General features: G+C 33.8%; 1 protein-coding gene across 1 annotated transcript in view; it reads right to left on the bottom strand.

Moving 5' to 3' along the window:
• VWDE (von Willebrand factor D and EGF domains) overlaps positions 1-23369 on the bottom strand; it is a 94222-nt gene that overhangs the window by 4748 nt on the left and 66105 nt on the right. The window contains exons 16-27 of the mRNA XM_053553480.1: positions 22093-22207; positions 20021-20271; positions 18466-18685; positions 13695-13835; positions 9086-9181; positions 8907-9002; positions 7434-7529; positions 6778-6873; positions 4872-4967; positions 1854-1949; positions 1676-1771; positions 829-924 (exon numbers count right to left, since the gene is read on the bottom strand). Of these exons, the coding sequence (XP_053409455.1) occupies positions 829-924; positions 1676-1771; positions 1854-1949; positions 4872-4967; positions 6778-6873; positions 7434-7529; positions 8907-9002; positions 9086-9181; positions 13695-13835; positions 18466-18685; positions 20021-20271; positions 22093-22207 (1495 nt within the window). The remainder of the gene's footprint in view (positions 1-828; positions 925-1675; positions 1772-1853; positions 1950-4871; positions 4968-6777; positions 6874-7433; positions 7530-8906; positions 9003-9085; positions 9182-13694; positions 13836-18465; positions 18686-20020; positions 20272-22092; positions 22208-23369) is intronic.

The raw sequence follows: 23369 nt of genomic DNA, 5'->3' as shown, positions 1-23369 counted from the left end.
CTTTTTCTTATGCAAATACTAGCGCTTAATAATACTTTGATTTATTTTTCTAGGACAAGAGATGTATAAATTATAAATTGCTAATCAAATAAATCTAAGAGTCACAAAATTTATATGCAAAATTTCTGATGAATGGAAACAAGTTTGGTTGAAATGTGGGTAAAAGCACATGTTCATTATATAACTGTGTAACTTCAGTGTACAGTACATGTGGCCACAAGATTTAAATTTATATAATTATGGATTATTTGAAAATATATGCAGGGAATTAATTTTTCCCATTAAGTTAGTTTTTGTTCCTATTTCAACATGTTTCTTCAAGTTTTCAAACAACTTTCAAAATTGCATAATATTTGATTTTCACCTATACCCTGAAAGTTCATCTATATAGAAATTTATTACTAAAACTGGATAGAAATTTACTAAAATACTAAAAAAGCAACAGAAGTTAATTCTGCATGGTGAAATCTGGAGTAATTACTGTTTAAATGTTTTTCCACATGTTTCCTAACATTTTATGATAAACACGTATTTATGTTATAATATGAAATGATATTTAAATTTCTGTATATTAACACTTCCTCTGGCTTGCGTGAGGGAACTTTATTTATAACCCACATACCATAATTTAAGTATTTATGTCACACAAAATATTAATATATCACACTTTCATCTTTTAGATGATATAAAATTGACTTATTTTCTCTTTATTTCTAAAAATCATTTTTAAAACATTATGAGAATTTTTCCTCTATGGATTTTTCCTTATATTAGTGTAACAGATTCAGATTCAGAACATACAGTAGGAAAAAAATACTGTGGACTTACGTATTTGACACAGCACTCCTTCCCAGCCAGAAGGACAAAGGCATAGGTTGGGAGCAATGCACTCACCCCCATTCTTACATTTCTGAAAGCAGATAGCTGCCAATAGAAATATAAACAAGTTAAATTTTTAGTTACTGGTCAAATCGTGTCATAAACCACAAAAATTTTCATTAAGAAAAAAGAGAGAAAAAGCTAAAAGTTAGTGATTAAAAGATCTTTTTCTTTAACATTTTATCAAGAGCATTTTCCTTCCATTTTCCTTTAACATTTTCCTTTAACATTTTATCAAGAGCATTTTCTAATGTCACTTGGAAAAACTGCTTTTAATGGATGCACAACGTCCCATTGTTTGATTTACCTTTTCCCCAGTTGTTGGACATTTACATTGCTTTTCATTTTTCACTTTGATCAAAACACTATACTAGCTGCTCATTTTAAATAATTTATAGAAAGGAAAAAAATTGAAAGATTTGCAGGTTGAAGGCTGCCATGGACTCAGACACTAATCAGAGTGTAAGACACTGGCGCCCCCTCCTGGAAAGGCCTGAACTGGTTGCTTTGAGGTGGTGCCAAAAAACAGAAGTGGCTTTAAACATTCCATGACCCCAACTTCAATAGGGGATGTAAACCTTGTTATTTATCCTGGCAAGTGTAGTAGAAACACTGAAAACTCCAATACACTTCTTCTGCTAACATGAAAGAATAAGTTCAGAGGACTCTGCATTTTACTGTTTCTATTTCAAAAAAGGTATCTCCCAAAGCAGAAATAAATGCTGGCTGTTTAAAATTCTGTTTTATGTTCCCAGGAAGGATGCAAGCTTTAGCAGTTTAAAAGTATTTCTCTTACGCGTTATGCATCGTCTCCCGCTCCAACCGGAAGGACAAGAGCAAATGTTTGGTCCCACACATTTTCCTCCATTCATACACAGAGGATCACAGATGCCTTCAGGTAAAAACATGAAATATTAGCAACAGTTTTGTGTTTGCTTTACTCACAGTCGGTAAACACATTTAGTGGTACTTACTTTTTTGGCATCTCCTGCCAGTGTATCCTTCACGACAGATGCACACACTATCTCTCATACAGCGGCCACCATTCTTACAGGGAGGGTGACAGAAAGCTAAAAGAACACATGGCAGCAATCTGTGAATATTATATATTCAATTATTACACATCATATATCACATCATGTGCTTGTTATTTATGGGGACTTAAGGCAGAGGAATGTGCTATTTAAATAAAGGATCACTGCTGCAAGTCATTAAAACTGTCTAAATCATAAAATATAATGCTTAGAGCTATGAGCTGCTAGTGGGTTAGCACAACTTGAAATGTATTGGTGAACTGTTCATAACAAATTGAGTCTTTAGTATTGCAGTGCATATATTAGGACCCTTCTCTTATGTTTCACTATACAAGGAAATAAAGTGTGAAATGATCTGGACAAAATCAAGAAAATAAGTCAAACCCCAGCTCTAAATAAAAACATACCTGTTGTTATGGAAATTAGAAAAATCTCATCAATTTGTCATAAGACATTTTAAAAATACTTTTAAATTAACTTTTGAATGCCTATTGATGTCAAGAGGGCAGAACTTTATACGTGCTGTATTCCTGTGAATACATATGTCTGGTAAAAAACCTTTTTAACAATAGATCCTTGGCTTTGTTAGGAATACTTGTTAGATAATTTCAAATACTTTACTAGTATATTCTATGTATATGATTCTGTTCCATGAAATTCAAGGTTAATATTTATTTTTTTGTAAGAGGATTGTTCTTGCTTTATGCTCCTTCCAGATATGGAAGTTAAGGGTAAACTTTAAAAAAATACATAGGCAAACCTACATGGAAAATTTTTAATTTAATGTCTCCTTAAGTGATAATGAAATAGATTTTAGTCTGTATTTAACAAATGATTCTCAAATTAACAGTATTAGTAGCGGGGCTGTTGTGGATTAGCTTCCAATTTGAATTAGATCCATCTAATAGCTGCTTTTTTATTTCCAAACACTGTGAGAAAAATTCCACTGATTTCAAATAGACTTTTAAATGGAAATAATGTAGCACTTTAAGTATAAAAACAATATAACTGGATGTTTAGCAAATGCATAATTTCTACTGTTTTAGGCTGATACTTTTCTGGTTCGTGGTTGAGTCTACCATTCATTCTCTGGCATTTTATTGGTACTTTTTATTAGTGGAGAAATGCCCTTACATTTTCTGTTCCTGATCTTTTATAAATTTTAGGTTATTTCTACTTACTAACAAAAATATCTTCTCTTCATTACAGTAACACCATAGGAAATGCATATAAGAAATTTAAAACTAAAAGAACTCCCTAAATTATTTATGAAAGTGTTAATAATTATTTACAAAGAGTTGAGTGTAGAGATAAGTATTATATTTGTATAAAAAAGCGCATATAATTAAAGTTGTACACAAATACACACATAGACAACATAAAACTTAGGCTTTGCCACATCCACCCATAATTCTACACTAGAATTCAAGAGGTTAAGGAAACTGGAAGGTATATTTAAACATCTTTGCAGCCATGTATTTAAGCTTTGTTTGTTAATAGAGTAGTTTAACAGTTTTGCGATGTTTCCAGCTCATTTTCTGTCTTCCCCATTTGAAATTCTATAGTGAGCACAATACACGTTCCTTATATTTACTTTCAACTATATTCTGCCTAATTTTATCTGATCACTTTCAATGTGGGTGCAATCTTCCCTTCCCACCACTTGAGCTCACAAGGGTATGTGATGCTTTAAGAATTACACCTATCACACTTAAAAGCCAGGAAGTCTGAGACCTGGAGACTTTAAATTTTCAAAATTCATGCCAGCTAGGAAAGTGTAGAGCCTAGCCAATTCCAAAACCTGATCTCTTCCCACTAATATCTTGTGTTTTCTGGGCTCTTAAAACATAACGTGTTCAATAAACATTTTTAGTTCAATTCAATAATTCAGACATTCTCTTGTTTATCCAGTTGGCAAATATATATTTTAGGGAAGATTTTTTTTTTTTTACCATACCTTACATCTACTTTAAGTAGCATCTGAGATACCCATAACTATACCCTATACTTCTTCTGCATGAGTTAGCTATAATCTTCTAGGTTTAAGATTTGACTTTACTTAGTATTTACTTCTTTCCATTTTGAAAACTGGTTCCTTAACGGAAGTCTGAATTAGAGGAACTCACTCCCTATGCTAATATATTCTGCAGAATGATGAGTTCCTCTCTGCTTCAGTTGCATCCAAAGAATCGTAGTCAACATCCAAATTAAAAAAAAAAAAAAACCCTGAACTGTAAATCAGTGTATCATGCCAAGAAAAATACAGATTTTAGGAATTAGATTATGGAGATATTCTGACATGTTCTATACTAAAGTATCTCTACATTTTGTATAAACTAAAAAAAATGAATATGCAGAAAATGCACTTTGAATTTTATTTATTGGCACCAATTTACCTACACTCCCACCCTCAAGACATTCCCATTATTCTGAAAAATACCTGTAACATTAACTATGAGGAAAGGTGATAAAATAATGGGCCAGGAAGCGGGGGAATGATGCATCTTTATGTCCCACGTCATCTCTCATAGTGCTGTGCTTAAATGACTTCATAAATATTAAATTAAAGTAAAGAGAGAAAATGGGATAATAGTGGGAGTAGAATCATCATAAATCTAACATTTGTACTACGAGATAAAAATTAAAATGACACCATTTTATTACAATAGACTGCAAGAGAATTTTGCTTATTTATTTCACATTTTGATCCTATAAAACTGAGCAGATAAGCACCACGGCTGTGAGCCTCATGTATGTTGAATAAGCATAATCATTTTACATAATAACTCTGATGTATTTTGTATGAACTGGTCATTTGGTGTGCATATCTGCAACATCACAACAATTGAAGAACAAAGAAATAGCATCTTCCTTTCTGAAACTTGTCTTGTGTTAACTCAGAGCACAGTTAATGTGTAACTCCATTCGCCCTTTTAATTCACAAAGAAAGATAATTACCATTCTGACATTGTGCACCAAAGAATCCATTTGGACAGAGGCATGTGTTTGGCTTATTACAGGAACCACCATTGAGGCATACAGGGTCACACAAAGCTGGTGAACAGCAGGAGGGAAAGAGACCATAAGAGTTTTATTTTAAAAAATGAAAGCTGCACAGACATACAAAATGGTGCACAATGCAATATTTTATTTTTGCTGCAAGGAAAACCCATAACGTATAATTAATTCGACTTTCCAAACATAAGAGGGATGAAATAACTGGATAATTGCTTTGAAAGTGTGTTCATTAAATTTACAAATAATACCAAGCTGAGAATTTGGAAGCTATGATTAGAGTTCAGGATGCCTTCAGTAAGCTGAAAGGAATGATTGCAAGTTGAGAGAAGACCATTCAATAGTGTTAACAGTATGGTTTGTAATCTGTTCAACTACATGTGTTCATGAACAAACCTTTATCTCCTTCCCAATTAAAATAGGAACAGTGCCCTCAAGTCCTGGAACACTCCAAAGTATTCTTTGTGTTTTTGATCCTTTACCTTTGTTTTGCTTTTAAAGCTACTTCTAATTCCATTTTTCACTAAAGATTTTGCTCATTTACCAAAGTCTACTACCAATGCTGTGTTCATCTCAACTCTGCTTGCCAGAATTAATTAATTTCTATTTTCTCTGTTTCTGAGGAACTGTGCTTCAGTGACATTACTTGCATCACAGTCTTTTTTTATAATAATTGCATCCCATATCTTCATCAGTAACAACATTCAACTTGAAATTAGGGCAAAAATCAAACTGATCTGCTTCCCGTTGCATCATAATTAACAAGCTATAAACATTGAATTAAATTTTCATTGAGAAAAGTCATTATACTACTTATCATAATGAATAGATTAAACATAGATAATTGGAAAAATCGCTGCCAAAGAAGCAATTCTGATACTGTGATAAATTAGTGCAATAACATGATAGGTGTCCACTTGACTCAGAATTGCTTAGGTGTTTAATGAAATAGAATGTCTGTGTTGTGATCAAATACTTAAAACTAAACCTAGAAGATGCAACACAGGTATTTTTTTCTCCATAATAAGGTAGGCGAATGAGGAAAATACAAAGGCAAAAAAGAAGTTACCAGATAAAATAACAGGAAAGCTCTAAGGTACTGTATGACTTGATATAAAAAGAATGAAGATGAAAGTTCTTTTTTTTTTCAACAAATAACATACAAATTTGTTAACTATAATTCTTAGGTTGCACATTAGATCTCCAGGCTTCTTCACCTTATATATCTGCTAATTTGTAACCTTTGACCTATATCTTACAATTTCTTCCTTCCTACTGTCCCTGGTCACTACTGTTTTATTTTCTATCTCTGTGTATTTGACTTTTTATTTTATTTTTCCTTTTTTTAAGTAATATACACATAGATCATGGATACATTTATGCATATGTGGGGTACAATGTGTTGATTTTTTTTTACAATTTAGACTGCTTACATCAAACTAATTACTATAGTTTTCACCTCATGTACTTAATAATTGTGTTGAGACATTTATGTTCTATACTTGATAGATTTGACTTCTACCCTTACAATATGTTCCATAGGTGTGGTCCCACTGTTTAATGGAAGAAAAAGTATCCAATGTATGCAGTACTTTTATGAAACCAATTTATAATTAGTCACACTTTCTATGAAAGACAGATCACAACTATAGCCCAGGAGGAAGGCGAGAAGTGGAGAGGGATGGGCGGGGAGGGGGAAAGATGAACGAGTTTTAAAAGTCTGTCTGAAAAAATAACTTCTTGCCTGCCTTGTGTCAGTTTTCTGTTTCGTAGGTACAAGTGTTCAAGACATTAGCACATTTTAAATTTACATTAATTGATATTTCATTGAAAATATTTCTGATTTTACCTGTACCACAAGTGGGTCCATACCACCCGGGTTTGCACTGGCAAACATCTGGTGTAAGACATGCACCTCCATTTTCACAGTACTTGTTACAAACCACTATTGCAGGATAGACATAAAAGGAAAGCAAATTAGCCTGGAATGCTCATGTTTTTGCTATTACCTAGCTAGCTCGTAACTCCCAGTCACATCTGCTAATGAACAATCAGAGAGAAAGATAAAACATACTTTACCCTTGGGCTTCAAATGCACTTTGTTCACATTCAATTATTTTTTGGCCAATAGAAATGGAAAAAGTAGAAAACCATTAAGCTGAGTCTTGGTAAACAAGATTTGGCTATTTTGGAAAATTACTATTTACTGATGAAAGCAATCATATACAAAAATGAGAAATTTATACACAATTTAACAAATTTGAATTCCAATTATCTTAAAGAAAGATCATGGATAGCCTCACAGGGACTTCTGAGGACAAACTTGTTTATGTTAGTACTGGCCACCGTGGTTGTTCCCAGTGCAATGCAAGATGCTATCATTATTATAAATCTTGAATGTGTGTTCCTTAATCAGGGATTGGGTTCATTTCATATAGCATCAAATCCAATGACTATTCAAAGGAGAAATTGCATTACATCAGAATGCAAGAGAGCTTTGCTTACTTGTTTCACACCTTGGTCCCACAAGACCGTAAGGACAAGTGCAGAGATTGCCAGCCATGCACATGCCACCATGTTGACAAGGTGGGTTACAGTGTTCTGCTGCAGACACAGATTATGTCATTAAATCAGCTTTAATTAAGAAAACTTTCAGTTTATATTTATGAAGCACAGCCACAGCAAAGTCTTATTCTGAGAGCAATTTATAATGAACCCAGTTCTCTTTTACTATGAAATTTAGTTCTGTGGGATAGACTAAATGAATTCACATTCTGAAAATACTCAGAAATCAGCAGCATGTTTTGGGTTGTAAAACTTGTGGCTGGCTCGGCGCCTGTAGCTCAGCAGCTAACGTGCCAGCCACATACATTGGAGCTGCTGGGTTCAAATCCAGCCCAGGTCTGCCAAACAACAATGACAACAAAAAAATAGCTGGGTGTTGTGGCAGGCGCATGTAGTCCCCGCTACTTGGGAGGCTGAGGCCAAGGGAGAATTGCTTGAGCCCAAGAGTTTGAGGTTGCTGTGAGCTGTGACACCACCGCATTCTACCCAGGGTGACATAGTGATACTCTGTTTCAAAAAAAAAAAAAAAAAACTTGTGGCTAACTTATGGAAAAATGAGACTTGAATATATGTATTCCTGCCCTAAAAATAAAATACTTCTGGATTTTCATAGTAATTTTAATATGCAATTGATATTGAATGCTTCAGTTAGTTCACTATAAATTCACTTTAATGTGTTAATTTGTAGCTTTCCTACTCATGAAAGAATTTAATATGACTATCAGTTTACTCATAATGCTATGTACCATCTATGAAAGTATATTCTTTTAAAATAGTATTTTAAAAATAGAAAATTTATTTCTGTAAAATATCACCCACCTTCAGAAATGCTATTTAATAATTCTCCACTTAAAAAAAATTTGAACCAAAGCAATGAAATTTTATGGCTATGAATGTATTTTTAAAAATCATTTTTAAAGATTTTTCTTATTACCTTAACCTTAATTATTCAGCATTTAACACCTCCTTGGAACTATGTTTGATAAGTCATTCAACAAGTAAATGCCTTTTGCTTGAATACCTGTAGAGATATGGTACCTTATAGCTAAATCTCAAAAAAAAAATAAAGAAAAGATTTTGAAAGATAATTTTACTAACAACAAATAATTTATTGCTCTTTGGATCTCCAATTTCAGAAATTTAAGTACTTTAAATCCTCAAATTATTATTTTTTTTTTGGCCGGGGCTGGGTTTGAACCCACCACCTCAGGCATATGGGACCGGCGCCCTACTCCTTGAGCCACAGGCGCCGCCCAATCCTCAAATTATTTTTAATGAGTATTAAAAAACTTAGACTACTAAATCAGCATTAATAAATATGTATTAGCATATACAGTAAAACTGAGTTATATTCTTAAATTATTTTAATGGAAATTATTGTATCTTAGCCCTAGAAGTTGACTTTTATATCACCTTCATCACAGGCTGCTCCACCGTGTCCTGGAGGACATTCACAAATGTTAGGCTTAATACATTTTCCATGGTTTTTGCAATCAGGGTGACATACAGCTGTATAAAATAAAGCTCAGGTTTTAGAAATATAAATTGCTAAATAAAATTCACGATGCAAACTAATGAATTGATATACCTACCAGTCTGGCAGTTAGAACCAATGTAACCAGGTTTACACTTGCATATATTTGGGGCAACACACTCCCCATTTTTTCCACATGGATGTCTACAAATAGCTGCAAAAACCAAGGAAAAAAGGCTGAATTATTGATATATATAACACAACCCATTATAATAAAAGTAAAATTCTCTGAAATTTTAATATTTTGATACTGCTTTAAACAACCACCACTATATTCACCAATAATATTATTGCTGTGTTTTTCTTTATTTTTTTATTTCTAAAATAACTTAGGAAAATAATTAATAGGTTAAGAGAGAAGTTCCAATGTATTACTTCCATAGCATAACTTGACATTGGAGATAGCTGCTACATGTACTTGGGATTACAGTCTTTTTTCATAAGGCAATGAAATTTCAGATATCAATCTGAAATGTTGGTGAATGACAGGGATAATCAGAATTTCAAAGAGCAAGATGCCCAGAATACATCATAAGCTACCAGTTTGTATTCTTGAAGCTTCTGTAACTACTTGATATATTCTATTTGGCATTTAACACTTCTTAAGGTAAAGGAAATGCATGAAATTGTTTTATTTGTTAATAATAAGAAGTTTTATTATAAACATGTAGGTGTTGAATTTTTTTTTTTTTACTTTTTTCAACTATATAATACCAAAGACACTGGAATATGCCAATAGCTCTCTTTTTTTAAGCTTGGATTTAAACAAACCAAAACACAAACAAAACAACAATAACAAAACAATAATACAAAACAGCTTCTATGTTGTCAGCGCCAGAAATATAACTTGCATTAGAGAAAACAGTGCTAATACCTGTGAAAAGATAGAAACAATACTTTTTTTCACCTCATAATATAATGCTTAGTCTTATGGACATCTTGCTGAAAAGTCATATTTGTCTGTCTTAAAATTCATCTTTTTATGTTCTCTCAAATGTATGTCTTTTATATAACATACTCTAAGAATGAAGTCTATCTGCTTGACTCTACTCTGAGTTTGAACCTTGGATGTAGGAACCAGGTTGTTATATGTCTGTCATTCAGTTTTTCTGCCTTAAGAATGAATGTCCTACATAAAATAATGGATGCAGTTTATACATTACCCAAGGCAGTAACTTCAGCTTCCCATATATATTATTAGTTATTTACACATTTATTGAAACTTTTAGACTGGATTTTTACTATTGCTCTTTCTGAGGACACATAACTTTCAGTAAACTACATTTTCATCTTTTCAAAAAAAAAGAACACTTAAAAAAATCAAACAATATACAACTTGTTTTAATCTCAAAAAAGTGAGGGCTGCAGAGAAACCAAGCATATGCAAAGAAGTATATATGTCAGAATCAGTCATTTCATTTAGTGTGGTAAGTGCCCACTGGGAGCTAAAAAGAACTAGAAGACAATGTTAATCAGACTTATATTCACATCTTTGTTTTATCTCCTTAGCTACTAAATGGCAGGAAAATAATTCAGCCCTCCAAAACTCTGCTTTCTCTTCTGTGAGGTAGGAAAAATAACACCCAACATGTGGAGTTCATGTGGATTATATGACACAATTGATACAAAATGTTTCTACAGACCCTGGAACACAGTAGGTACTAAAATGCATTTATAATAAATATTTTATAGTTATGATACTATATAATATTACATTATTTTAAAAAAATAACTCAGAAAACCTACTTTTATGTTTTTAAAATGTCATTAGAATACAATATACATAAATGACAAAGTAAATAAATGGAAATAAGTGAAATTAGTAAAATAAATAGAAATTCACATCTTCTAAATTCTTAAACTTGAACTAGATAGTTTTGTTTGTATCTTCTGAAGAGGGTAACACTACCTCTGCAATTGATACCATCTCCATAATACCCAAAGGGGCAGCGTCCACATTTGAAGTGGCCCTCTGTGGCTGGTACACAGGAAACGCCAAGGAAACAAGGAGATTCAGCACAAGCTGATATTTTGGTTGATTCAAACTTTTCTGGCAAAATAGTGATTGCTTTAGTCACCACTGATGCATGCTCATCTTTATACTGTATGTAACCTTGGAAAGTTTCATAAGTATACCCTCCTGTCTCTGTTTGAATGGCGCTGTGGACAACATCCTTCACTTCACTGTGAGAGGTACGTGGGTTAATGCTTAAAGAACTACTGTTCTTCATTGGAACTTCCATCTCATCCAGATTGAGATTTACACTGAGATGATGATTCACATATTCAAAACCTGGTTTCTGATGGGAAATAGCCTTCTTTGAATTATCCGTTTGAGTTGTAACTGATTTCAGTGACAAGCTGGAGATGTCAGTTGTGTTCAAGAACTTTTTGATAGTAGCAGGTCTGTGGGTAAAGCCTGTACCAATTGGTGAATGCTCTGTCAATGGTGGCTGAAAATGTATGTCTAAACAGCCAAAAAAGAAATAGAAATGTTAGTCAATAACATTCATTAATATTCTGTTCTAGCCACAATATTTGGTGGTTAAGTAACTCATTCCTTCACTTAGCATCTACAACATGTTAACAATATACTAGGAACCTAAGATGCCATGATGCTGCTTGTGCCTTTGATCTATTTGGATGCACAAGTTAACAGACAATGTTAAATAGTATAAAAGGTAAGGAACAATAATTGATAATTTTATTAAGATTTAGAAATAGCCAATAAATATTTATTAATCATCTGATATGCATTAGCCTAAAAGCAAAGGAAACCACAGCTGCTGTTCTTGAACAACTCGGAGTATTGCAAAGATACAGACATGTGAGCAACTCATTATGACAATCTCTGACGCTGAGAAACGACAGCTATGAAATGAAGCCTACAGGAATATAGAAGAGTGAGTGAGTAAGTAATTTTGCCTATAAGGGAGAAGACAGGAGTTAAAGCTTAAATAAAAGTTGGTGAGTTATAAATGTCATTTTACATGACAAAGAACTGTGCTGTAATTGAAGGACCCAGTGATGCCATTTTGGGCTTTTAGGCTTTCATCCTCCATTTGGAGAAAACCTGAAAGCTCCTAGTTTCGTTTCTTAGTAAACCATACCCCTCCCTATCTCTCGAGATGCATCCCTATCTCCCAGAGTGCGTTAGCTCCCCCCCCCCATTAAGATTGGCTGGACCCTATCAGCTTTGCTTCCCACACCCCTCACCCCATACCCCCCTCATAAAAAACCCTGCACGCAGCGAGCATGGGGCTCTCGGTCCCAGCTGCTTTGGTGGTGCTGACAGCCCAGGCTTGAGCTTGAATAACACCCTCATGTGATTGTATCGGTGTCTGGCTCTCTCATGTGGTCACTGGGGACCCTGATTCTCGGGTATAACATAATAATTTTACCAACATGACAAAATGAGATTTTATTTCCCCATCTTTCTTCTTTGGTCAACTAGGAATTAAAACATTTTTGGTTGTCTTTTTTTTTTTTTCTTTTAGGGGGGACCACAGTTTATTTCTACCTTCCAAGTTACTTTATTCCCTAATAATGCTTTTTATTTCTTTGGTATGGAAACTCTAATAAACATTAGCGTATGGGCATATTTAAGCAGTGTTTAAACAGATTTCCCTTTTTATACTTTTGCTTCTAATTTATGGTTTGATTTACACAGTCCTCATGCACAATGCTTGCCAAACCTTTTATAATATGAAAACAGAGAAAGCCAAGCCAAGTCAACTCAAAATCAGAAGAAAACAAACGAAAAACAATGAAAAATAATCCTTATTATAGTTGGTAACAAGTGCAGCAAAAGATTTTTGAAAATTTTGAGGACTTCCTAAAACAAAAAGCACAGTAATTCAGACTAATAGAGAAATAAGAGTACACCAAATATAGCCCAAAACATAAATATGGAGGAAAAAGGTTAAGTACAAGTTAGTGTTAACCAACAAAAGGGCCCTGGACCAGCAATCTTCCAGGGAACTGCTCTGTCTTACCAGGGACTGCTCTTTCCAGCCTCAAACTGCTTTCAGGGAACCATGTGCTCAGGAGAGGTTTTTGTTTTCAGGATTGGAGAAAGAAGTAGAGAAGAATTGAAACTTCTGATTACAAAAATTACAGGAGAAGAAAGGAAGGAGGGAGCATGTGCTAGCCAATGAATATCAGTAGAGTACATTTTTTTCTTTTGAAGTATAATGACTTTGGTGTTCTATGATGATATGTATATGGGCTATCTAAAAAGTTACAGAATACAGGAATAATGAAGGCATATATAATGTTACAGATATCAAAATGCACTACATAGCCACATAAAACAAATGAATGCATTTTTCTAAAATGTAAGTTAGAGGATTCAATAAATTAGCAAGAAAATATAATTGCTGATAAAAATCTATTTTATCAAAAATATTTTATTTATACAATTTATTTTATAAATAAAAATTTATTTTAAATTGCATTATAGCAGTAGTTCTCAACCTTCCTTGTGCCACAATGCATTTTCATTGTTAAAAAGGGGTCATGACCCACAGGTTGAGAACCGCCGCATTATATTATCTTTAGATAATCTTTCTAAGAAACAAAAATCTGAGGAATAAGTATGTTGATCTCCTGGAAAATAAATGGGAAGTATTACTTGTCATTAGATTTTCACTATGATTATTACTTCCTAAAGGCATTCCTGTTTGTTGGCTTACCATGCCTCTCTCTCTGTTCGGCATTCATATCATCCTCTTCCTTAATAACACTTTTGTCAGACCTTGTGAGAAGCACCATTTGTGTAGTAAATCCATTTAAAAACTCTGCTTCACCTGTAAGTACATGACAAACAAGTCAGGGTTAAATTGTTATAAAACCAAAGCCTCGTGAATAATAATATGCAATACAAGTGCCACTTGGATTGGACTCTACAAATTAGATTAAAGAACTAGCTTTAATGTCATCTCTTCAGCAAACTTTCCTGGTATGGACAGACTTGTGTCTTCTCTCCAACACACAACCAATTCACACGCTAAAGCCCTTGCCCTAACTGTGATTGCATTTAGGGATGGAGTCTTCAAGGAGGGAATAAAGATTATGTGAAGTCATAAGAATGGCACCCTAATCCTGTGGGATTAGGGTCTTTATAAGAAGAGAAAGAGACCCTGAGAAGACATAGAGGGGCACGACCCAGAGAGGCAGCCATCTGCAAGCCAGGAAGAGAGGTCTCGCCAGAAACCAACCCTGTCCTCTCCTAGATCTTGAACGTCTAGGCTTTAGAACTGTGAGAAAATAAGCTTCTGTTGTTTAAGCCACCCAGTCTGTGGTATTCTGTTATGGCAACCCATGCTAACACACCTCTCTTCAGTAACGTTCACCCACTCGGCCGATTTTGTCCTTCTGGATTTCTCCCACAGAACTTTGGCCCTCATGCTATCAATTCTTTTTTTTTTTTTTTTGTGGTTTTTTGCCGGGGCTAGGTTTGAACCCACCACCTCCGGCATATGGGACCGGCACCCTACTCCTTGAGCCACAGGCGCCGCCCAATGCTATCAATTCTTATGTGGTTTTTCCCCCTCACTTATTACCAATAACCTCAAGAATATGAACTTGGCTTTATTTACTTTTATATTTATCAATTCTGGTGCCCATTATAAAATTAAGTAAATGCCACCAACAACCAATTCTTTATATTAATAGGTATCTTCCCACAATACACAAGTGACTGACAATGTTAAGAAACATACTAGTTGCTCATGTACAATGGGATTTGATTCAACTTGCCTCCTTCTTAAGTGCCACTTGACAAAGGTTTTACTGATGGAATGGGCCTCTTTTTTTTTTAATAGAAATATTTTAGATCACTTCAGGGCAAAATGTGGAAGGTGTGACTATTAGGAATGGGCTACTGAGGGGAAAGTGTGAGTCATTGAAATAGTAGGAAATGACCCTTACCATCCTTGCAGGTGTTACCCTGCCTGTGACGTTCAGGGCTAGGCAGTCCCCTGAATTTGAAGCTCAAGGTGATAGTCCATCATATACATCTCTTTCATCAAAATACAGTCCTAATCACTTAATTATACCAAAGATAAGGATCATTGACACTATATTCTGTGACATTTTTCTCGTTTAATCTTGTAAAATGTTGAAGTCCACCAATTCTTTTTGTCCACTTTCTTCTAAATCTAAGTGTTCTCCCTGGACAATTCCATCCTCTGACTGATGACCTTAAGAATTAAATCTTTAACAAACCCTCCTTCCCGAGCTCCACATGGTTACTCCAGTTTTTATCTATCAAAACTGAAATCATTATCATTCCCTTCCAAAAAACAATTTCTTCTTTCTATATGTTGTATGTGTGTTTTAGTAAGTTTGGGGTCCTGTACAAAAATACAAAAAAAAAAAAATGATTTTTTTTTTCCCATTCCAGAGACTAGGAAGTCCAAGAACAAGGTACCAGTGAATTCAGTTTTTGGTGAAGGTTATCTTACTAGCTTACAGATGGCCACTCCTTTGATATTCCTCACATGGCAGAGAGAGAGAGAGAGAAGAGAGATAGGTAGATAGATAGATATAGATCTGGGCCTGCTCATATAAAGACACTAATCCTATTGGATATGGGTTCAACCTTTATGACCTCATTTAACCTTAATTACGTTCTTGCTCCAAATCTCCAGATATAGCCACAAATGGAGAGTTGTGACTTCAATGTATGAATTTGGGATAGGGGGACAAAATTTAGTCCATAGCAATGTAAATGCCCATTTTACACATGTATTACCTAAAATCAAACTCCATATCTTTGCCTACCATGCTAATCCCAAGCACTGACCAAGTACTATCAACCTGCCTTTTTGTAAAACGTCTTTCCTCATTGCCTCCTCATCATAGGTCAGTCTATTTTTATGTTTTTTCTGTATATTTGAAATACACTTATAGTCTTATCTTCCTACCTTCAGACTTACACAGTTCCTTACCCATAGTGGTCCACACTACAACTTGAATAAACTCCTCAAATGTAACCTTTATCATGTTTCTTTCTTACTTTAAAACTTTAAGGGACTTCCCATGCTTTTCAGTGGTCTCACTGCTGCCTCCCTCTCTAGCTTCAGTTCTTGTAGCAGCTCCGCTGACACAGTGAACTCTTCATAGGGCCCAGAGTGCTGCGATGTTACTTGCCTCTGTACCTTAGCTCATGCTACTCCTTGTGCCTGGAATGCCTTTTTCTCTCTTGATCTGATATATGAGATTCAGCTCTCATGTATCTAGTATAATCTAGACACTTCCATTTTAACATTTTTTGTTATTCCTCCAGGTAGACATAATTCCCTGTGTAGGATTCCTACTAGTCCCTCCAGGCACTTCTATCAAAAGACAGAGAACACCTTATTGTACTATGTGATGACTAGACACATGCCCTGCTATTATACACTCCAAATAACTTATTGAGTTAGATAACATGTTTTATTTATTTTTGCATTCTCTGTATTTAGTTCAGTTGCATGATCCTTAATACATATAGAACAAATAAGTGCATAAAAAAAAAACAGAAAGGAAGTGTGGTTTGAATTAATTAAATGCAGCAAAAAACATCTCATAGCAGAAAACAGGAACATATACCATGACATATTTTTCCATCACCATACAATCCTTTTGGACACGAACCACAGTGATAGGAGCCAAAGGTGTTCAGGCACTTTACTCCTACAAAGCAAGGCTTAGATTCACACTCATCAATATCTTCCTGGCAATTTTTGCCTAGACAAAATATAGATTGAGTTCAAATTAATTTAATTTGAAAGACATTATTTGACTTCTCATTATGTGACTTCTACTCTTTATGTATATTCTCTTTACTCCAAAAGAGCTATCATGCATTATGGTGAAAGAAGTATGATTTTTTAAAAAAATTACTATGTAATCAAATAGAAAGTCATTAATTAGATATTATATAATACTAAACCAGACCATTCAAGTATATAAGATTTTTCTTATAGATAAAATGACATAAGAATTCCATTAATATGGAAGAAAAAGTATCCAATGTACTCAGTACTTTTATGAAACCAATTTCTATTTACTCACACTTTCTTATGTAAGATAGATCACAACTATAGCCCAGGATGAAGGAGAGAAATGGAGTGGAACGGAGGGGAGTGGGGAGGTTTGACACAGGGAGGGTAAATGGTGGGACCACACCTATGGAGCATATTGCAAGGGTTCAAGTCAAATCTACCAAGTATAGAACATAAATGTCTTAACACAATAATCAAGTAAATGAGGTGAAAGCTATATTAATTACTTTGATGTAAACACTCCAAATTGGATAAAAAAAACACATTGTACCCCACATATACATAAATGTATTCATGATCTATGTATATGTGACTTAATAAAAGGAAAAAAAAGAAAAAAAGAATTCCATTAATAATGAAGGCAAAAGTTATCATTTTATAACAGTAACTTGTACTTCGTTTAAAGATGTAATGATTTTTTAAAAAATTACTAAGAATGGTTTCCTGTGTAGATTAAGGACAAATTGTTTAATCCAATTATTGAATTGCCTCTGAAAATTCAAGAAAATTTTACAATGCATTAGGAAAGTCAGCCTTTCCTCAAAAATTTTTGAGATATGTTGGTGCCCTTTGAAATGTTTAATAACTTATTCAAATGAGTGAATTCACAGTCACATCTGGATAATAGCCCTTATTAAAATGAAATTCATGAAGCAATCAACATTTGAATTTTTTTCAAATATAGTTTACAGCACAGTTTCAAATGATAAAATTTTTGTTTTAAAATGCTGAAGAAAATCAGAAGACATGTAAATATTCTGCTTAGTTATACTGTAATGTTAAAATAGGCATCTTCAAGAAAATATCAGTGACTGCATGTCTACTTACTTCATGTTCACATTTATTTAAAAATATTGATATTTGAGTTTTTAAAAAGCCTTAGGAAATTAAAAGTTGATAGTTATACTTAGTTCTGGAATCAGACATTTTAGGATAATTAATGAGTTAGTGAATTTGTTAACATTTCATTTGATTTCAACTCTATACTATGATATTTATAAGTTTATAAATTATCAATAAAATTTCATTTGAGTGATAATATTTTTGTAATTTCCATGGCATAATGTCTTTATTTTATACTATATTTCAATAATAATAAATTTAAATACATGTCTACCTACCAAATATAGGTAGCTTACTTGCTTTGAAGGTTCCTACATTGCTATTACAATTATAAAAACTGGTCAAATTTCCATGTTATATTTAAGTAACTTACAATTAACAAAATAAGAGATATTGATAGAACATATATTTGTAATAACTTTAACTATAATTTTTAAAATGTGTATTAAAATTTTCAGAACCATACATTTGCTTGAGTAATCTCTAGATGAGTGTTTAAAGCAACTTTGCTCTCTCATTTAGTTCATCATAGATGAAATCTTACCTTTGAGCTCAGGTGGACAATCACAGGAATAACTGTGAAAACCACTAATACATCTGCCAAGGCCACAGGGGTTTGATTGGCACCCCCTGGCGTCCACTTCACAAAGACTGCCCTGGAAGCCAGGCAAGCAGACACACAGGTACATTCCCCTCCCTGGAGGAAATTTTGTATCAGACACACAGGATCCACCATTTAAGCAATTACAAGACTTCACAGTCACCTACCAAAAAATAAAAAAAAGGCAAATGCTTTATTTTCAACCCGATTATCTTCAGTTTAAGCCCTAAAATAATGCCATGCATGTATGTTAACTTACAAGTACAACTATATCATACATATTTACTACACATTTAATATAGAATGGTATTCAAAAATAGTTTAATAAGGCAATTATGCCCACTCTCAAGAGCATAGTCATAATATGAATGCTAGGCATAACATTTTCTTTAAATTACAAGATGATCAATTTCTATAATGCAAGCAGAAAAAAATGTATTAAATTGGAGAGCAGTTAGTCACCTGGGTTATCCACAAATCCAGGAGCCTATGGACCCTTAAATCACTGTTACCATGGCAGAGAATACAGATGCTTTCCATAATGTTGCTTCTGTGTGAAAGTGTAACCTCAATTTCAAGTGAATAAAGTGCACAAAAATCATTTATAATAAGTATTACGTGCTCATGACTGGCATAACCAAAAGAAAAGCCAGTAAAGAAAAGAATTATAGCTGCTAACAGTTATTTCAAGTCATATTTATAATCTTGATTTTTTTTGTCTTTGAATTTGTATTTGATAAACATCAAAAATTATTACTCAATAAATTAGTAATACTCAACAAGTATGTATAGTCTGATATATATCAGGGATGACAATAGATACTGGGGATATAGACAAAACAAGTCTCTTTCTTCAAATAAATTGTATTCCAGTGGTGAGACACAACCAAATTAGCAAGTAATTATATAGTGATCCAGATGTTGTAACTACTAGACAGAAAAATTAGGCAGGGTAAACTTAGGGAATTCTTGGGATTTGGGGAGGTTAGAGAATTCTTGGCTGTTTATTGTTTGTTTTTTTTTTGGGGGGAGGTTAGAGAATTCTTGGCTGTTTATTGTTTGTTTTTTTTTTTTTTATTAAATCGTAGCTGTGTACATTGATATAATCATGGGGCATCATTAACTAGCTTATAATCTTGATTTTTTAATTCAATATTTCAGATTCTTTCATTTGAAGGAAAAGGATAAAATTATCAAGCTTAGATTAATCACAGATCTTTCATGGGGGGAACTAAATGAATTCTTCATCCTTGTCATAATTAAGAGCAGAATAAAACACTGCAGAAATTAGTTATTTAGATTAAATGCTTCTGGGCTTGAGACTCTCTCTGAGTCTAAATTCTAACAAAGAATAAAGTTTTGACAGTTTCAATTTCCATGTAATATTTAATAACACTATTGTTCTTAACAATTAATAATAGGACTTGTATTTTAAATTTTAAATAAAGTTGTTAAATTTGCTAAAGAATCAAGTAACACTTTTGTCCTCCAATATTACCTCAATCATGATTCTAGTTTCTGCACCACAGTCATCATTAAGGCGTAGAGTGAATTGCTTGGGAGTTTCTGACTCTGTTTTCCACATAAAAAGTCCTGCAGAGGAAACACTTGCTCCCTCAGGACCAGAGTGCAACGTAAAATGGACGTCAGAACCTTCTGGATCAAAGGCCATGAACTGGTACTCCAAGTTTTCCCCATAAAAGGCCTGCAATTTGTCTTTCAATGTTTGAATCACTGGGGGTTGGTTGTCTGTAACAGAGAAAACACTTAACTTTGTACCTGTGCAGAAAAGGGAAGGTGTGTGCTTCTGAGAGCTCCCACAGAGACAGGCATTTTGATAAAGACTGAGCTTGGCTAGAAGTTCCATTAACTGCTTTCCTCTTTTTTCTTCTAACATTCTGAATAAATTCAACTCTATTCTTAGAAAACGAAAAAGGAACTGACAGGTGTGAGACCTCAGGCTTTGCGATGAGACTGTGAATGCACTTTGAACACAGCACGGAACGTACAAACGCCCGCACCTGTGCACGGCCCAGACTAGGTACAGCTTCTGTCTTAGATTACTTCTTGATGTTGACCACCTCAGTACTTGCTCTCTCACTCTCGTTCCTTTGCAATCTGTTCTTTTCAGCCTCACTTTCTCCCTCTACACCTCTGTTTCTGTTACTCCCTTACTACCCATAACTGCTCGGGCTGCCCTGACTGTTCCTTGTTGTACTTGCCTCCCCAGCTGTAATAATGAGGAGCCATTAGTCATTCTCACCTTCTCCTCCTCAAAGGGGCTTGGAGTGGCCAAGCTCACACTCTAGAAAAGGGGATATTTCTGAGGACACATACAATTCCCTTTATGCCCATGAAACAATTTAAGACTATTTTTTTTATCACGTTATATTTTAAAATGTCCACCATCCTACCCACTGGCTTAACAGATGGAATGAGTAGGCTCATTATATTTTACTGGGCACACACACTCTTCATGCACTGACAGAACACTGATGCCAAGAGACTAAAGTTCTGGTTCCTATTCCTCCCTCTATACAGGTATCTGTACATGAAGACCCTCATTTATTGATCTTAATTTTCTCATCCTCCATGCAAGGGACTGGAAACAGATGATATTTTTATAACCATTTATCTTTAAACACTATGAATCTATAACAAATCAATCATACCACAGTTATTAAAAAACAGACACCTATTCAGAAGTTATATTGTGTCTTCCCTATCTCTTGTGCTAATTATTTTTCTCAAATTTCCATTATTTTTCCACACTAGTCCATGAATCTTGCACCAAAGTAATGAATCATCTGGCAAATGGCCTAACACAGTAATGCGATTTGCCCATCCAATAACATGTATAATGATATTGCAAAGCACTGAATAAATACAAAATTTTATGACTCCTTAGATAAAATTAATGGCAGAGAATAATTGTGCCCTACTGTATCTAATAATGCCTGGTCTCCCCAGAAGGAGAGAGAACATGGGCATCCATGTGTGATCATACTTAGATGTGCTCAGGAAAGGGAATAGGTTAGATCGTGAATGACTGTAATTTGGGGTAAACGATCCCAAATTATCTGTACTCAATATTATACTCATCACATCACAGAATGGTAGTAGTGGAAGGAACTTTATAGATTGTCAAGTCCACACACCTTATTTAACAGGTAATGGACCTATGGCTTTGGATACTTAATGGTAAAATGCCTTGTCACATAACTGAGCAGAGATATGGATAAAAATAGGAAATTATGTGGAACTGAATTCACAATTCTCATTTCTTCTAATATTTCCATTTCCTTTCCTTATAAAATATTGAAAAAAATACCCTGTTGCAGTATAATCATAGAATTTTTGTGTATATGTATGTAACTTATTATATATAATATATATATAAAATCTTCCCATCTTACATTTCCTTCTAAAAAAGTAAATTATATAGTTAGAAGAGATGTTAAATTAAACACAGAGTTCATCCATCTTAAACACATTTATGTAACTGTGACTTAAAACCACTTTTAAAATGTTCTATATAAGAACTATTTGGATTTATAAAGAATAACTTACTTTCTAAAACTGACCAAGTAAATTTTGAAATTTTGGGTCTACAGATCAAACAAGAGCTGGTTGAATTTTTATCCCCTTCACTGTAGCAGAGTCCATCAATAATGCAAATGTCTTCCTAATAGAAGTTTTCAAAAAGGAAAATAACCAAAAATATACAGCTATAGTTAGTATATAGAAAAAAAATTGTACATCAAAGGATAGCAAAATATGTATTGACAATTCAATGAAACTATAAATCTCTTTTGATTATTTTTATACCTTATAATCATGAATGCATATTAGAAAACAAGTTATTATCTCTGTGTGTAAATGTTTATGGAATTGATCAATTTAGAAAAACTAGGTAAATACATATAAGTTGTATTTCTGCACAAAATTATACCTTATAGCTTATAAATACAAGGAATAAAACCTGTATTATCTTTTCTTTTTTACTTTTGAAATCATGTTGGCAGTACTGTATTTATAAAGAAAGAAACTGACTTTTATCCCTACACAATCTATAAAATCATGTTAGTTTATACTTATCTTTCCTTCCCTAACATCCACTGTGTCCTGTGAACACAGGAAAACTAGACCAGAACAATGGCATATTATCCGCATTTGATAATGTATGTTATTACACAAGAGTTTAAAGAGACGCTGAAACACACAGAAAGAACATTACATGTAATTTAACTTAGGAAGAAGACCTATTCAGGATATATAAACTTTGCTCATTTTATAACACCCCTTCAGTATCATTTGGAATATTGGACAAAAATTAGAACAAAATGTCCCCAGAAGGATAAAACAAACTTGAAAACCATGTTTTAAAAGTCCATATGGGTATGTGGAAATGAAATATTTGGGGGGAAATAAAAATCAACTTTCTCAAAAACAAAATTATCATTTTTTAAAATTTCCCCACCCCCTTTAAAACTTTACCATTAAAATGATCTTATGAATCATCTCAAGAAAAAAAGACTCAAAAATTAAAAGATAATATTTTTCAATTTTATTATTTGTATGCTCCTCAGTTTTGAAAATCCAAGTGATATGAGATCCATGGTGTCTGATAAATCTGTAATTCACATGTGAGAAAGCCCAGTCAATAAGCCAAACAGCAGGCTAGACAAATATTAAGAGAGTGTGGCTCTGAGGACTCAACTCAGGCTCTGCTGCTGTTCTGTAATCCAAATGGGTGATTTCCTGGTCCAACGTATTCAGTTGCCAGAAAAAAACTCCTTGGAAAAGTACTAGCCTTACACATTTTACAAATTCTACCCAAATGCATT

This window comes from Nycticebus coucang, chromosome 11 (assembly GCF_027406575.1).
Source record: "Nycticebus coucang isolate mNycCou1 chromosome 11, mNycCou1.pri, whole genome shotgun sequence".
Taxonomy (NCBI): Eukaryota; Metazoa; Chordata; class Mammalia; order Primates; family Lorisidae; genus Nycticebus; species Nycticebus coucang.
Note: the sequence above shows the minus strand (reverse complement) of the source record. Positions and strands in the feature narration are given on the sequence as shown.